This window comes from Mercenaria mercenaria, chromosome 3, assembly GCF_021730395.1.
Source record: "Mercenaria mercenaria strain notata chromosome 3, MADL_Memer_1, whole genome shotgun sequence".
NCBI lineage: Eukaryota > Metazoa > Mollusca > Bivalvia > Venerida > Veneridae > Mercenaria > Mercenaria mercenaria.
Window position 1 is genome coordinate 85467041 of NC_069363.1, and position 19257 is coordinate 85486297.

Here is a 19257-nt window from a genome sequence, read left to right on the forward strand (position 1 = left end):
TGACATGCAAATTTATAAATATATTCTTAATAAAAACCTAAAAAGATTTAGAAAGAAAATTCATCACTATAGATTTTATATCTTGATTTTGCCTGACACTTGAGATTTCCGCGCATGTAGAATCGGACGAAATCTAGACCCGTATACGTTTTTCGCTTCAAAAACACCTTAAATATAAATATTTTTTCTTGAAAATTGGCATACACACGTAAATTTATATCTTTAATAAAAGCTTTAAACGATTTTTAAAAATATTCATTAGTTTAAATTTTATGTCTAGATTTCGCGAAATCTACTAGATTTCGCTATTCAGTCATACCGAAAATTTCCGGGTATTATATTTAGTCCAAAGAACCGAAATGAAATAAAAAGCGGAAAACAAATTGCAGATCTACAGAGGAGCATTTGTGCCAGGTATATGTTTCTTGGTACAGTTAATTGCCTTTCTATCTGCAAATTTGAACGTTTTTCTGTCTGTCAAAGCCAAAATGTTAGTGGGTTACTTTTACTGACTCTAAGAAGCGGGTACATCTACCCTGAAACAACTGATACGGGGACTGGAAAGCGGCATTTATCTTATCTTATGCTGTCGTCCAATCGAAGCGTATGCCGTAGGTTATTCTGCTATTACTCACACACTTACGCCTTACAGTTTAACTCGTCCTTTCAGTGAAAATCTGGGAAAGCATTTGTTGAATTTTTTGTTGAAAACAAAAGTTCTGCCATGAAATTATTGCCTGCATCTGTTTTTAAATGGAAAATATCTACATTAATGTTACTTTTCGCCCTGTGAAAATGGCTAAATCTAGGCTTGCCTTACCCAGAGAGAAAGATGTCGTTTTCTACATGATATTTGCCTTGTTGATTCAGAGTATTTAGAACAATAAAATTAGGACATATGTTAATGAAAATAGCAAGTCGAAACTGTAAACTGTTCCCTGAAAATATTTGTTTATGATATTGCTATGTTCTTCACCACTTAAATGCGTGTTAAACCTAGGTGATTTTCTGCAGTTTTATCTAAAAGTTCGGAATACTAAATGTAACTTCGTTCTCGGCCTTTTTTTAATTTTTTATTGTTATTTTAATTTAAATACATTGTATTTTTCACACATCAGTTTTAAGATTGAATTTATCAAACTAATTGTTGGAGTTTAAACAACAATTTCGTTTGAAACATTCTCTGCGTTCAAGAAGAATGTTTGTTTCTGTATGTAAAAATCTGACGTTATAAACAATAATTATAATTATGGCTCTATAAGATTAAGAAAAGTGTCAGCTTTCTGGTTTTTCCCCCATTTTATTTATTCAAATCCAACAAAAATCGGTCCTTTGATAAAGGTTTGAAGTTACATGGTAAAATATTTCTTCAGGGAAGTGAGCTCGAGTTAATTCACAATAATTAAGCATATCATCACATGCAGTCGCATGCTGTTTTTCCTTCAGAATCCCTTTAGATCAATCTCGGATCATCTAATTATCGCCACTTAACATGTGCCTGGTAAACCCTTTGAACAAAAAGTGTTATAGCTCCATGATTAACATGAGGTAATATGCTAATTACACGCTAATCGATAGTGGCGAAAACAAAATATCGATCGCTAACGACTGGTCGATATTTACAGGTATGGACGACAGCATAATACAGATAAATGTATTGATTTATACGGAGTGTCTACTCCCCGTATTAGACCTTCCTGATCTTCCTACATATTCAATATATATGTATCCCGGCACAACCAGTTTTCGACCAGTTAACAAGTTTTCTGTACAGTTTTGGACGGATGCAGTCCAAGTCTTTGGTTTGTTGTCTCACACTTTCTATCAGCATAAATGATATAAAAGTACACCATTTAAGTTTCAAGTTTCTTACTGATCAATTCCCTGGCATGATGATTTTGAAAGCTGTCAGTAGGAAGTCAGGCTGAAAATGTACAACCTATTTCCGACCACAGGTGATATTTTCCTTCTAGCAAAAATAAAAGGAACTAAATTTTACTGTAGTTTCATTACAACATGGCAAACATAGAACATTCACAAATCAAGTCTGGCAACAAACACCAAAACCAACATGCCAGATCAATATACTGTAGGTACACTTGCATAAATTGGCACCTAGATTACAGGGGTTAGGGTAAAGTAAATGGCAGACAAAAGTTAGTGCATTATCTAAAGAACTACATCATGTGCTTAATTACTCTAGAGAACTAGGGTGTCACATCTGCTACATTGATAGCTGTCACGGATGACAATGTATTATATTATTGCTAAACTTTTGACACTCCGAATATTTCAAATTGCTTAGAAATTGAAGAAAACTGTTTCAAGGACAGGCATCATGATTGCATTGTCAAAATAATTTAATAAAATTATGCTTCACAATTCTGGATCTACTGTCATTAAGCTGAAGTGCTCCGGAGACTTCTACCAGATGATAATGGATTTTGAATAGCGTTGAGAGTCTTGCGAGGTAACGCCCAGTCTAAGTCTTGCACTATCTTTGTCAGGCAACCTGGTGTATGGTCCGTGTATGCTGAATAAACACATTTGGCGGCTTTACGTTGGACCTGCTCCAGTTTGTGTTTCAATGTTTGGGTCTTCGGGTCTCAAACGGTGAATGAATACTAAAGGGTTGGCCTGACCATAGCTGTGTATGCAGTGCTGTTGCAGTCACCAAGGTTGCGGCAAATGAAACCTAGGGTTCTGTTGGCTTTGATGGTCGTGATGTCCACGTGCTTCTGCCAGCTCAGATCTTCACTAAGTGTGAATCCTAGGTACTTGCTGCTGTCGGTGGTCTGCAGGACTTGGCCTTGTAGAGTGTATGTAGTGTTGATCACTCTACTCTTGTTGGTGCGTGTTCTGATAACAGTACACTTTTCCGGATGAAATGACATCTGCCATTCCTGTTCCCATTTCTCGCAGCCATACCGAATGATTGGTCCAGTCCTCACCAGTAATCCACTGGTACCATCCGGGATACACTCACAAACTAGTCACTGAATGAAATAAAGGTACAAACTAAAACATAAATATGTTTGCCTGTGCCGATGTAAAATGTATAAGAAACGTTTACACAATAAGAAACTGTAAAATAGCTAAATGATCTGTTGGCTTTTCATGAGCTACCGGTATTACATACCGAATATTTACAGTTTTGACCATTCAAGAAGATATTATATATAAAGTTTTGAACTGGTTAAAAGTGGAACAATTTCGTAAGTGCTCAGGCTACGGTTTCCACAACAAAGGAACAGCAACTTTTGCAGAGTTCACTTTTGGCATCGCTGGTTCTTAGTTCAGTGCTATGTATGACATACAAAATGGCAGGATTTGTTTTTCGAGTAGTACACAGTACGCCATACCAGTCAGGATTGAATTCCATAGACTAATCTTGTTCCCAGTTTTTAAGAGAGCGCATAGAAGAGAGAAGAAGATTTATTTTGAGTCAGCAAGACAATTTTTACAAGTAACATAAGCATGAGTTTTTTAACCGATTATGTAACAAGTGTAGTTAACAAAAGTAAATAGGCTAGAAATAAGAAATGATAATTTACAACATTAAATCTACGAGAAACATGCTAATCCTACCAACTTTGGTTTAAAACGACTTAAAAGAAGAATTAGTTACAAGGTGACCAGGGATATTGGACAAAAGTGCCATAGTTAGAAAAATATATGTATCTTTAAAAATAAAAGATCACTCAAATCTGCTTTGAAATGACCTAATTAGCATCTAATTCACAGAGTAATTCAATAATCATTCATTGAAGGGCAAATGAGAATTACAGATTGATATATTATGGTTAAAAAGTATTTAAGTTTAAGAACTAAACATCTAAACACAATTATATAAGCTCTATCATTAGGCTTGTCAACAGATAGGCAGGGTTGCTTAGCATAAAAATACTTCACATTCAAAGCAAATAGAAATCATAATGTAGGTGTTTGAAGTGACATGAATGTAAGGTATAAATAATATCACCTGTGAAAAGTCTGGTTTTACTTTTTATTGAAATAAGAAGGTCTTTTGTACAGAAAAGCAATTTAAAGAGACCAAGCACAGAGCCCTGGGGAACCACTGATGGGACAGATATCGGAACTGCAGTCATCTACTACAACACTTTAAGTGTGGTCCTTAAAGAATGAACTTATCTACCGTGATGCCAGAGGATTATCATTTAGATTATCAATTGTTTTATTGTGTTCAACCTTGACCAATGTCTACTTATACCCGTAAAAACATTTGACTGTATAAAAGAACGACTAAATCCACCGTTATTTCATAGGATTGTAAATCATTGTGATAAACCATTCCTAATGCTTTACCAAAGTCTGTAACAGTAACATCAATTTGTTGACTTAAAAGTAGTTTAAACCACCGTTTTGTTCTGATGTATCTTCTTTTATTGTATTTTATTGTACTTCTAAGGTTGTTAAGAGCATATTTAGACTGGAAACTATGCCGATACTGACTTAACAGGTCATTACTTTCATAGTGTGTCATTCCATTTTTTGGTTTGTAGGCTATATATCGGTTGTAAAATAGCTTTGTTTAATATGTACTTGGACTCAGTTTGAACGCAAGACATAAATGGAAGAGTAAAGGAAGAAACCTGACTTAGATACTTTATTGAATAACCGTGAAATTTATTTTCTCAAATCGTTGTGATATATAGATTTTTTAATTTATAGTTACTTAGTAAGGGAATAGGTGTTAAAATTATACGTAAAATAACATTGTGTAAGTCTATTAGATCAACGAAGAAGGTAAACCAAACACTTGAATGTCTTGAAGAATATTACAGGTAGTTATTGAACCTTTGAACCTCTATGTCGTTATATTTACTGATAGTGCACATTTCATTACTTCTTACGAACAGATTTAATCCAACTTAGTCTGATGCTATTTTGCTTGATTTCGGATTTTGCCTCCCTAAGAATCGTCTGATAGATTTCATTAGTTTTTTTTCAAAAACAGCCTTATAAGTTCAGTGGGGCGGTTGTAAAACGCTCCCCGTACTTGGATTGGACTCAGTTCTGTTACATTATCTGGTCCTTGGAGATTATAGAGTTCATTAAAATGTATCTGTATAAAAGTATTCAACTGCATGGGACTTATATGTAGGAAAGTATGTTTGAAATACAATGTATGTCTATAACAAGCATACTTACTGTAATATGTTTGAAGTAATTTGTTCTCCATTTCTGATTCATGAAGAGAAACTATGTATTACTTCCAGAGACAGAGACAGAGTCAGACCTACCAGATAGGACTGCCGTTAAATATTTGTATACGACTGTGTACAGAATCGTTAATTTGAGACATCGGATCAGTTATGTATGATCTAAGACCATAAGGGGCGGGTACTAGTATCTTTTCTTCTCATATTTAGAAAATAATGCAAAGAATGATACATATACAGTGCAAAGTTTGACCCCGCCATTGTGGCATACTCGTTGCTACCAGATTTCTGGTAAATCTTTAGCATTTTTCTCTCGATCACTTTGGAAAATCATGCAAAATAGAGGTGTAAATGCTAAAGAAGATATATATGATTGTTTACTCAGTAGAATATATTTCCAGTACCCTCTGCGACAATATGATATATTTCAATTTCCAAATATCACCGATAGATTTCTTTAACATGTTTATGCCACCTGGTGAGAAAATGTGCAGTCAGTACGTGGTTTGAACCAGGGACCATACGCTTACAGGGCGAGTGCTTGCTCTGCCGACAAAGCTAACCGGTTACCTACATATATTCTCACCGTTTGTCGAGGAGTACCGTGATACTCTCCTCTCCCTGCCCACTCCTCAGAGCCCACCTTCTACCAGAAACTGGAAAACACCCTCGATTCCCAGAGGTATTGCAAGCGTCATAAGTCTGTCAAAGTAAGTATTAAAATATTTTGGGGCAGTTGGGAGTCAAAAAGGGGAATGTCACATGGCTTAAGGAATTTTAATTTTTGCAATCAATTTCGGGAATCCGCGAATCCACGAAATTTCCCTATAAGGACTTTGTATATGCATTTTTCGGTGGACCCTAATGTGACCGGGACATTTGTTCGGTCCCCTTGACGGAATTGAATTCACTCCTGGAAGATTGACGAAAGTCTATTCCTGTCTGAAAGGATCGGTAATATTTGCAACTGGCAATTCTATCAGGAACGTGGTCATATAATAATGATCGTACTTTACTACTGTAGAGACCTTAACTAACCTAAATCCCGAAGTATTACGTAAACTTAGTTCATTTTCATTCCTTTTTCTAGCACAATATACAATAGATGATATAGCAAATTAATTAAGTTTAATCCTATAGCTGCAAAACAACGCAGACGCAATATTTAACGACAAAAGAGAGAGAAAAACATTCTGACCTAAATATTTTACCATTCCAATTTCTGTTCAATGGTCGTTAAACACGGGCTGCCCGCCCGCTTAGGTCAATAGGAGTAGTATAGGCTGGTGATATGGTACCGGTACCATGTCACCATGGGGCCGTTGCTATGGACCTAGGTACGATATCACCATCCAGCCCATCCGTTGCTAGGGACCGGCATTCAGGGTACCATATCACCATCCATGGTACCATATCACCATCCATGGTACCATATCACCACCCAGGGTGCCATATTACCACCCAGGGTGCCATATTGCCATCCCCGTCCGTTGCTAGGTGCCCGGTCACCATGTAGGGTACTATAAAACTTTACCAGTAGACAATAAGAGAAAAGGTACTTTCCCTTCTTAAAAAATGGAGTGGCCCTGAAAAGGGCCGTTGTGTTTCTGAGTAGCAGAGGCCCTTTGGACATAAGGGTGAACCCTGACCACTCTGACATAGCGCCGACCCATATATCGCTCCACCATTCTTTGTCTTTCCGCCCGCCTCCACTGTTCTCTATCTCTTAAGGATCGGATGATTCTTAACGCCTCATTCGTTCGACGTTGGGTGTCCCTCCACCTCTCTTTTTCCCTCCTAAGTGTATTAAGGATACTGTTCTGAAGAACAGCAGCTCTGGCTTCGAGTTGTTGTAGCTCTTCAATTTGCTCGGCAATGGACTCCATTGTGAACAAATGATGGAATGTAGGCCAATGTACTTGCTTATATAGGGATCGCGCGGACCGGATAGAGAATCAATATATTAGCCAATGAGATTAGCTCTTACATGGAGGACCAACATCTACATGGCTAAGTTGAAAAAAGACCAAGACTACTGGTCTTTTTGAGGGATGGGGTTATGGCACCTTTACTACTTAGATAGGGAAAAATAACAAAAGAATATTTTGCGTACACATTTTTTATTGAACAAGTAACTGTATTAACAAAGAACATTAAGGATACAAATAATCATGGTCTAGCACATACAATTTAAACAAAGCTAAAGCAAGTTTATCAGATTGATCACTGGCAATGTTCAGGTTTAGCTAGTGATCTAGCTTTTGCATACAAGTGTCCATATAACTGTTTGAACCAAGTTCCTACATCTTTGTCATTGAGATGCCAATATCTTGGCTCTGAACGAAATTTGATAGTCAATATAGTCTCTAAATCATATCCTCTGGCTAAAGCGTCCAAAGCAAATATGCAGTAAACACCACGCATGGCACTGCTTCCACTTTGAAGTCGTATGTTGTTCCTAGTCCAGCTTCGGGTATTGTCGTCCAAGAAGGGTCGAATAGCTTCCTCTAAGGGTGGTAATCCATAAGAGTCAAAGTAGATGGCTGTATTTTCTCTGAAGTAAATAGCCACCCAATGTTCTCCAGGTTTATCTGAGTCATGTGTGTTCACTATGAAAGCTTTCACATGACAGGGTTTCTGTTTCGGTAGATGATCCTTAGGATACACTTCTCCATTGAGTGTTCTCAATAAAAACGATTTATCCAAGATGTATTGAAGTTCATGGGTATTCATGATTCCAGGCGTCTTTCACTCGATCTGCCCATATACTCATCCAGCTTTCCCGTAGATCTGATTGATGACGGGCTAACTTGTCCCTTATATCTACCCACATATGCAGGGCTTGTACTTTCTCACTGCCATGCACGTCCATAAGCTCTAGTTTAGGATACCATTTTTCCATGACATTGTAAATATTCAGTTGATTGAGAGCTTTTTCAATGTACAACTCCACCCACTCGTCCGTAGATGTGAACAAACACAGTTGATGCTGTAACTGACTGGGATGATCCACAATACATCCATAACAGTTCTTATGTACTTCATCGAAGATGAGTGTTTGAAGTTCGTCCACAACACATTCGTTTAGGGTGTCTCGCAAATTCTTCAGTTTTCTTTTAAATATCGGTTCCTGGTATTTTACTTTCTCAGCATCTTCTCTGAGTTGTCTGACATAGGCATGACCATCCATGTTTAATAATCTGTGACGACTTCTCCCAATCCGTTGATTTCAATTTGATTGTCGAATTCTGCGTACACTATCACGTTCACGACGCTAGGAAGTTGTTGTGCGAACTGAAGATCTATCCTCAGATTCCCCGTTTTTATAGGGTGAAGTTGACCTTCCTCGCAACCTTGATCTGCGGTGAGATCAAATCCCCAGAGAGTGTAACCACTTTTATATTCTGTCATAGTCAATCCAATCGACCTGTTGAGTCCAAGAGCTCATGTTGCCTGGTAGAGTGACATGTAGGATCGCATACATTCTCCATTTTCAAAATCTGGTTGGAAGGCTTTGTTGTGAATGGTTTTCCCGTCGATACTGACTTCTAGTTTAGACAAATGGAAATGTCTGAAATCAAACGTGTTGGTGGCGGGATCTCCATTCATATCTGCATTTCTCACCATACCAATGATGAGTCGTTTTGGAAGTTGTCCAAGAAACAAGTGATCATCAATTTTAGATCTCTGTCCATCGGGGATCGTGAATGTTTTCACTACAGCGCGTCGTATCGGGATCTTCATGTTATGCTGGCTAATGGCCTGATTCAAATCGTTGGCCACCACAGGAAGCAATTCAACCGTCCTCACGTTGAATCCCACTTGCTGGATATCAACTTTTCCTTCGGCTGTGCCCATGAGACAGAAGTTGGGTGAGGCTCTGTTCAACTTGAGGCGTATTTCAATTCCATTGGGGAGGTATTTCTCTTGTAGGAATAAATCCAGATGTAATCTTCCAATGAGTTCACAGGATTTGCTTTTAGCAATACGAGTTCTGCGACCTTTCCATCCACTATTAGCTCCACCTCGTGTATTAGCCTGCATATGACCGGATGTATCTTTATCCCAGAGTTCAAACGCCCGCAGTTGTGTGTTTTTACATTCTTTGTTGTAGGATAAGAGATTTTCAATGTAGCCTCTGTACGGATAGGTGTGTGTGTTGGTCTCAATCAGTTTATTGTTCAAATACAGATCAATGCTACTGAACATACTGTGGAAAAAATTATTGACCACAGAAGTTTCAGTGCCAGCCTCCAGGTCTGTTCCATCAGCTTTAGTCACTTTGAATTTGATTTACAAATAGGACTGATTCAAATCTGTCCATTTTTCTGTTTGTGGAGGAATAATAAATTCGATGGGCGCTGAATTATTCAAAGCCGAAATCGGATAATGTTCCGTCCATTGTCCATCTTGCATGGCTGACATGGTCGGAGGTACAGCAGAAACATCAAGTTCCGTTTTGCTACACTCGCAAGAACCGTGTTGCATCATATTTATTTCAGTCGAAAATATCAAGAGGTCTAGATTTTCTTTGTGAACGTTTTTTTCCACGACCACGTTACGGTATCGCCACCACCCTTCTTCCACGATGGCGGAATGAGTACTGACGACAACGCCTTGGTTTTGAACCTTTTATAGTGTTGATCAAAGATTTTCCCAAGGATAAAGCTGCTGCTTTTCAAACAGACTTCAACGCCCTCACTCCACGAGACTTTATCACCTTTCTTGGATTTCTTCCTAACATGATATCCTTGACTGCACCAAGGCCTTCATGTTTGATGGCCCTAAGTGCTGATCTAACCATGGGTTTCACCAAAGGAGATGTTGTTTTGATAGCTGCTTTAAAGACAGACCCAAGTCCATGACCGTACTGGCGAGGAACACCACGATACACGGGATACATTGTGATCATAAGTTTAGTCGTGATTTCTTTCGAAAATGCAGCTTCACCATAGACTTGTCACCAACAAACTGAACGGTTTGTCCAGTGTCACTCCTTATATTAGTACCTATTTCATCAAAACCGGATTTGGAGATGGGGACATAATGCAAATTGACAAATTCTTCATGAACATGATTTGAATCTTTCTTGCTCGGTTCAAATGGAACCACACGAAGGATGGGTGCCTCAATATCTCCCAGAAAAGTAAAATCTGCCAGATCAGAATAAATGAATAAATGATTAGTGCCCACATTCAAATCCACACCGTAAGGAAATGGATGTTCATCCCCTGGATAAACATCTCCCAGATGTTGACTTTTTCCCCCTAGCTTAAGTAATAAACTAGGATGGAAATGTATACCTACATGCTGTGTATCGGTATTGAATTTGATACGTCTCCTTGGTTGGGAATTACCTATATGAAACACCATGGACATTTTATGGAAAATGTCTCCAAGTTCTCTTTGAATAGTATTGTCGATTTCAGTAATGAGATGCTCTGGGGAAGAATACACCCCAGATTTGATACAGCAATGAAAGGTGTACTGATCATTGATTTTCCTACAATTAGATGAAGGAAATTTACTAAATTCCTTGCCTAGTTTGACATGGGTGGTAACAACTTGAAATTGAGATTCCTCCTCTGTCACATTGACAATTTGAGAAGGAATGATGAGTTCGACCAAAGCCATTTCATGATCATCTTTATAGACATAAATGGGTTTGGGTAATTTTGTCCTGAATTCACTCTGGGTATTGTTAGAAAACATGCTCATAGAGCTGTCACTGAGCACCGTTATGTAAAACGAATTCATCGCTGGTGACCAATAGCTAGATTTTGCAACGTAGGTTGTTTTATGAATTTCAAACCTGGGGTGGGTAAAATGTAACCAAGTGTGCTACTGAGCAGAATTAACCGAATTCTATCTTCAGATTTCAGACAGAGTTGAATGATGGAAACCACCAGCACAAAATAAATGGCAACAATCTGTGACATGTAAGTGAGACGATTTTTTGGTTCACGAGTTTTACAAAGCGTCGTAGTATTGTCTGTCACCTCCACGCTAGCCGAATCTGACTGAGACATCCTGTCAATATGTAGTGTCTTTTATACCAAATGACTTTCTGGAATCCAACTGTCAAATTTCTTTGGATAACCTTCCCAGTGAACTTTAATTTCTTTGATCTTTTTTCCACCCACTTTCCTTGTGCGACGAGCAAGGACTGATTCAATTTCGTAAATATCTTTGTCTTTTATAGTCTGGATTTCAGGCAAATAAAAGGATCCTTCAGTTTTTTCCCCACCCAAATCTTCTAACTGAACTGTTGGTGGCAAAGAACGGCGAATATGAATGACCTTGAATAATTCTTTGGTCCAGTTTGGGAGATATCCTTTGTCAAAAGTTCGCTTTGTTTTGTTGATGCAAACTAAATCACCCACTTTGACCGAGATAGGTTTGGATTTTGTTTTTGATCCATACAAGTGTTGTGATACTTCAGGTTCTATTTTTTCAGTGACCGATGCGGGTGTTGTTTGAATACTCCGATGGAAACTATGATTGTTGGCATGAACCAAATCATCTAAAATATCGATGTAACGTCGCGTTTTTTCATGTGTGAAATACTTCCACATGCGACTTTTCAAACTTCTTTGAACTCTTTCAACAATGCTTGCTTTAGTTTCAGGATTTTCTGTAGTGAAAAAATGAATATGTTTGGACTTTAAGAACTTTGAAAGTCTTTATTTTGAATTCAGACCCTTTGTCAGTTTGCAAGGATTTTGGGGATCGACCTGAGTTTTCAAAATAGATCAAACGCTTGAATCAAAGTTTGACTGTTTATTATAAATTGGAACAACCCAAGCGTATTTTGAAAACACATCAATGACACACAACAAATAACGAAACTGATCATTGTCTTCATTAACCTCTGTAAATCTGCTAATCCGCCTGCCACTGATGATCAATACCTCCCACCTTTGTTTGACGTCTTTTAAATTTTCGACGGATAGGTTTATGCAACGTGTAGGTTTTCTGCTCCTGCAACCATGATTTGACTTGATCTAAAGATAAAGATTTTATCTGTTTTCGAGCTGACCGATACAGTTTTTGTATGCCCGAAAATCCTGCAGGATGTTTTGGATCGTAGTAAGTTTTATGAAGCACTACCTCCTTTTTACTGTCCATGTTAATAAGCCTCCCACGACTGGGACGTTGAAGCTCTGGGTTCACGTTTTATAGACTTAGCTGGTGTAGGTGGTAAGTAGGAACTGGTCTCAAAAAATTCATCCCCATCCTCTTCATCCTCGGACCCGTCTCTCTGCATCCATAACCAGCGCTGTCTGTTGCCAACATATTCCTGAGGGACATTAGATTCTCTCAGACCTCGAGAAAATTCTTGCCATCCTCTGGGGTTGGATCCTTTACGTTGTCTTAGGACATCATTGACTAAATCAATCATATTAGATCCAGAAATAGGTTTTCCATTGACTTCTAAATTTCCCTGAGCATTCCAACTCATGCTCGGATGGTCTTCCAACATTTGAAGAAGAAGTTTTGCTTTACGACGCATGGTAACTGGCACACTATCAATAATACGATCATGCAAAGTCTCAGGCTTTTTCTCTGTTTGTACAGTTTGCTGTTGCTGCTGAAATTTTGATGACGGTTGCACTGCTTTTTTATGAGCCAGTTGAAATTTCTGTAACGTTTGCCCGTATAATTGAGCTTTTTCACTTTCAGACAAATCCTCTCGATGAAGTACAGACCCCATGTCTTTCTGCAGGTCCGATGTTTGTGTGATGTTAGGGTTTGGTGGTAATCTTGGACGTTGCTGTTGCTCTGCTTTTCCAGCGATTCATCTCTTCTAGCATTTTAAACGGAACAATGGCCATTTTCTTCATATTTTATCTATCAATTTTCCAAGACTGTTGCTGAGCACAGGTGCTAGCGCAAAAGTTAACAGTGGTAAAAATCCTCCTTTCTGATTTAAAATTTGTTTTTTCTTCTGGATGGGAATCTTTTTGTTTGCCAAGTCCCGAAGTTGTTGACGCCTCGGATGCAACTGGCTCTTCTGAGCTTCTGATAGAGATACATTCCCTTTTAAAACATTTTGACAGCACTCCCCCACACATTTGATCAGATCTTTAGGCGCTTTCTTGATTAGTTTTTTCCTGAACTGAGGCTGTGCTTTGCCTAAAGCTAACATCATTGCCCCATGTTTCTTGATCAACGGCGTTTTACGTTTTGCAGTTCTTTTGCATGCCATCTTCGTGACTGTCCCAACAACAAAATGATGTTGTTTCTGTGAATACTTGGGTTTATATAGGCGACAGGGCATCAAAGGCTGTTTTTGCAGCATCACTGATCGAACCTGATCTTAGAGTAGATACTTGTCGATTGAGGGGTGAAAATCGGGCTAACATTCCACTTGGATACCCTGTAAATGAGGAAGATGGTGAGCTTGTCCAAGATGGAGTTCCAGACGAAGTACTGGACAGAAACGATCTTGGGGTTGAGTTTCGGGATGGAGACGAGAACGATCTTGGGGTTGAGTTTCGGGACGGAGACGAGAACGAAGTTTCTCCTGGTGTTAATTTGCTTGCTGTCCATTTACCGGTTGGAGTCAAATAGGTTAAACCACCATGTTGATTCACCACCACGTTATCAAATCTTGATTTAGGAGTATTAAGAACAGAGGATGGGGTCGTACTCCTTGATCTCGATTGCATGGGGCTTGGAGTTTGAAATCCAGACATGATACTAATAGGTGAGAGAGGTGATCTGACTGGTGTTGTCTGATCAATCACAGCAGAGACACGACTGAGTGGTCTCATTTGCGAGCTTTGTCTTGGTGAAGATTTTCGTCTGACAGTCACAAACCGATCATCGAGTTTTCTCATGGGTGGTGGAAGTGTCTTGCCTGTGGTCTTGCCCGATGATTTCTTGACTTGTATTTTGACTTTCAACGGTGATTTGTGTTTCTTAGCTGGTGTTTTAACAGATCTCTTTCTGTTTTTCTTGACTGTTGGCGATTTCACAGTTCTCTTTTTACCTTTCTTGGCTGCTGGCACTGATCTTTTCTTGACAGCCTTGTCAAATTTTCTCAAAGTCTTTTGTCCGTCCCAACGAAGTAGACTTCGAATCATAACACCTCCAAGAAATCCACTACCTCCTGGTTTCAGTATCAATTTACGTTTGGTGTCGGCATCCACATTGGCGTCTGCTAACTGTTGAATCTCTTGTTGATTTCTGTTCATGAAATTCAAAGTCTGTTTAGGCAGTTGAATCTTTTTCTGTATGATGATCTTAGCTGCTAACGTAAACCATTTGATCATTTCATGCAGACCCGCTTGTAATAACTGTTGTCTTTTTTGAAGATTTTTCTCCTGACTGAGCGATTCCAAGGCTCTGATGACAGCTTTTGGTGTGTAATCCATGACGAATTGTCTTGAAGTGAATACCTTCTTCCTATGTCTATTTCTTTTATACTAGTCCCGTGTATACAACAGGTTCTCGATTTCCTCCAGCCACCCAATGATGAAAGATATCTGTTCTCAGTCTGTAAGACTCGGGAGTTCTTGGATAAAAATAAATCACTAAATATCCGTGAGGAACTGAAATGGCATCTCGATAGGCTTGGAGTAAATGTGGCAATTGAATTTGACTTGCCAATACTTTGATTTGTCCTTTATCTCTAGTATTTTGAAGCAGAATCATGTAATGCGCATTCAGACTCATTGTTCTACTTGCTTTGGATTGTTGAAACATGTTCTGGGTGATATAAATCACACTGGCATTACGGTGATGTCCTTTTCTTGTAAACCAAAGTTTGATTTTTTCTTCATCTTTATCGCCGAGCATGTCGTCAAACACCACCAAATGAGGAATACTGGTATCGCTGACAATCTCCTCGTCGTCGTCTGGGATGCCATTGATAAACTTGATATAAGATCCTTCTCTTTCTTGCAACATAGCGTAGGTACTCTGCCATTCTTTGTAACACACCACTTGTTGTGTTACAGTTTGAAACACATCCGTTTTAAACTCAATCAATTGTTTGACAAATTGTGTTTTACCAGGACCACTTGGTCCAGAAATAAAAATATTGCAAGGATGTTGAAATAGTAAACTACTTTCTTCCATGATGGTTTCAAGAATAATGACAACATATTCTTTTTCACATGTTTATTTATACATAACCATGTTGACAACAAAAACAATAGTTAACAATTGTTTAACAAATACATGTCTTCTATCTTGTCATTTATATACCACAAGTCAGTTCTGATTCATTCAAAAATGTCCAACGTTTTTCTTGTGAAAAAGTACCGCCCCTTCTCCAGTCGTCTATATGTAAAAGCACTCTTTCACTCTCAGTAACGAAATTTTTCCAGTCAGTGCTGTTAATAGCTTCCATGTTAATGTTCACTTCTCCTTGTTCTACTGCTTTTGTTACAATAGTTTTAAAACGTTGAAATGTGTCAGGTTCGTTCAACCATGTACGTATCTGACGGTTTGATCCGGTCCTTTCTTCTTCACAAAGGATGTGAAATAAAACCACAGCATAAGTTCAAAATCTAGAATATGATACAATGAAATCCAGGGTGTTTCTACAAAATCTCGATATATCCGCTGACAGATATCTGGAGAAAGCACGTCCGACTCATTTGATGCCATGTGTACGATTGAACATATCCGTAAGACACGGTCTTATATAGATCCACCACGACACGTTTGGTATACTTTCTTCTCTTTACTGTCTGACGTGTTGTTGTAATCTGTACTGGTCATTCAGGAACAGCAATTCTGATGCTACCATATAATGCACCCACAAAAGTGACTTGATCTTTGGTAAATGTTCCAATATTTGATTCACTTGGTGAAGGAGATCGTTTCTTTCATCTTCCGTCAAGTTGTTCAAACCCTGTATGACTGCTCCTTGCCGAAGTGCTAGCGGTAATAGTCCCGACTTGCCAACAAATAAATATTTCTTGACAATCTGTACGATACCATGCATGACCTGGTGATGTCTGAATTCTTTATTTACCCTGGCTTGACAAAACAACCATTTCATCACATACTGATATAATGTACTGCGAGCATGCTTTGGCATCAATGCTATGTCCAATGTTTTATCGTGATGTTTAGGAGTAATGTCACCCCCATGCAATTCCATCAACTCTTTGAGTTTGAGAGACAACACAGCTGCCTTGTTTGACATCATGATTACGAATGATGCTTCGTCAGTTGTGTGACTCCTATTTACCATTGTCGATCTGCATGGTGATCACACAACATAGTCATAATGTGCATGTAGACTTTATCAGCAGCATCTTCATCCTTCATTTTGGGTTCCGTCCTGATCTCACATTCACAAAACGAATTGGGTTGCAAAGTGTGTTCACACCACTCGAGTTCGATCTCAGGATAATATTTACTCATGTATTTTCGGAGCATGTACATCCATGTAGAGAAACTCATATCCAACTCTGTCCTTACTTTTGATATGTCCTTGTAGCTGACGCAGAGATAGTTCGTTTTTAGTAGAAAATCAAAAATTGCAACTTTCATATCTACCAAAAAATTCTCTGGCAAATTATCCCACATATCCATATACGAATCACCATAGTGGACGATGGAGAAGTCTACTTTTAAATCCGGCCTCTCTTTTCTTACATAGTCTTTGAATAATTCTTCTGACGAAAAGCCAAGATGTACTTTACTGTAATGTGCTTCATACGCCCATACTTTGTGATGTACTCGCGACACGTCCTTCAGTTCAGCAGTGAGGGAATTTGTCATGTTCTCGAATACTTCCGAGCTATTTTCCATCTTTATGGTTAGAATGCAAAAGTCCGAATGACTGTGTCTGTTGGAGCAAACTCCTTATATCCATTAGGATGGATCCAAATCTATTTCTTCCATTCCACTTGTTAGGATGGACTGCATTTGAATTCCACATATCCATTCCGATACCCCAAATACTATCTCGTGGGTTGGCCTCTACTAGGATTTTAGACCCCGTGGCCAGAAGAAGGTTTCAAAGATTTTCATTCTGTGTGAACTTCAGCCAATTTGTTTTGAAAAACACTTGTCTAGATTGTTGATCCCATTGTTTTGCATTAAAGTTCTCTGATTTCATATTTCCCAAACGCTTCATCTCGTCGTCTTCATGATACACATAGCACGATCCTTTCCTTGACATTGCATCATTTTTGTAAATTGAAAATATTGCTCACTACATACATTAACTGAACTGTTGCCAGAAAAACTTGATTTGTACATGTTGCTGAAAAGAGTTTCTCTTCCATAAAAGAATATCATCTCCTCTGTAACCCTAATATTTTCATTATATCCGTTTGTCTTAAGTAATAACATAACCTCTTCTGTTGTTGTCAATACCATTTTATTCAATTAAGTAAATACCAAGCTTTATCAATACAACATTCTGATTCATTCAAAAATGTACGTCCGACTCATTTGATATCATGTCTACGACTGAACATATCCGTAAGGCACGGTCTTATATAGATCCACCACGACACGTTTTGTATACACCGAACGGAAAGTCTTGGTCTGGAGTTCACTGGTGACCTTTCTATCTCTGTGTCTTTTGATACGGTATGGATATTCAACGAGTTCTGAAAAGGATTCCCTGTTTTGGACAGCTTGTATCATACTGTTGAAATTGACTTTTTGGGTGGTATTGTAATCCAGGGTAATTCCTTTGACCTTGCACACCGTGTGGCGTTCCCCATTGACAATGTACTCGTACCCGTAGTTTTTAGGACCCAGGGCAACATACTTGACAATTCTTCCATTGGGTACTTCATCCGTCCACTTTCCCAAACGACTGTCTGTAATGGGGATGTTGTATTTATCCGGGCCGTAAATGTACATACAACTGTCTGTGTCAAAGTACAAGACCCGATCCCCTAAACGTTCCAGGACTGAGTACAGTTCTAACCTAGCATAGGCAGTGACAAACGCTGCAACTACCAGACTGGCTGCTGCATGGGGTTCTGACATATCCGTGTAATCGGAATAATTGATCAGAGAAAACTCATCATGTTCAAAGAAGTCAAAGTAGTGGACTTTTTTCTGAGAGTCAGCCATGATCTCGTATAACCTGGCTGACTTGTCAATGTATTCCGATTTTGGCAAAACATTGTTTTGGGCATTCTTTTCCCAGAGACAATTCAGCATGGTTTTGGCCATGGCCCTTTCGCCAAAATTCTTCTCTACATCTTCAAGGAGGACACCTTCGGCCTGAAAGTAGTCGCTTTTGAACTTGTCTTTATCAGCTTGAGTTTTAACCCAGTTGGGATAACCACTGGCCTCTTGTTTTCTTTTCAAGTACTTATTGATGTATTCCTTATAGACAGTGTCGCTCCATTCCTTGAAGTGCCAGATTTGATATACTTCAATGACTTTGTAACCTAGATCTAAAGCCTTATTCAATTCCACTGAAGTCCAAACCCCGACCAAGACCCTTTCCTCCTGTGAGTGTGAGCAGGTCTCAAGTTCTTTCTCTGCACATGTACGGCACAAGGTGTACACCATTTTCTTGTTGCAATGCATGGGTAGGACGGGTAACCATAAATCTTGAGGAGGGAGTACCTTACACTTGAGCAAATCCCTGTATTTCCTAAGGTTTGTCATATCAATTTCCTCCTGACTTAGAATGACAGGGTGATGGAGGGGATATTCTTTGTATTTGTTCACATACGGATACAGTGAACAAATATCAGCGTACTTGATCTCTTGATTGGTGCTTTCGTCTACTTCATGGTAGAGAGTGACTGCATTGGTACGTCCACCAAACAGGGCATCTCGAGGTTTGATCGGTTCCATATGGGGATAGAACCGATCAATCAAACTCTTGTACTCTGGGTTTTCCTTACACTTTTGGTCAAATTTACATTCCCATATGTATGCAATGCGGTACCCCTGGTTTTGCAAAGCTTCAAATCTTAAAAAAGGTTTCTACATACAATGTATTCATGGTCTTTAACGAGTAAGGATTCTTGACCTCACGCTTTGGATAGCATGTTTCACACCCATGAGTCCAACACCCTAGAAACTCATACACTGTGTTGGTCTCTGCATTGTACCCATCAACAAAAAAGGG

General features: G+C 38.8%; 1 protein-coding gene across 1 annotated transcript; it reads right to left on the reverse strand.

Moving 5' to 3' along the window:
• Positions 1-17618: 17618 nt before the first annotated feature.
• Positions 17619-18980, reverse strand: LOC123525631 (uncharacterized). Its single transcript, XM_045304778.2, has one exon. The coding sequence runs from the start codon at positions 18978-18980 to the stop codon at positions 17619-17621; it is 1362 nt and encodes a 453-aa protein (XP_045160713.2).
• Between the last annotated feature and the right edge of the window lie 277 nt (positions 18981-19257).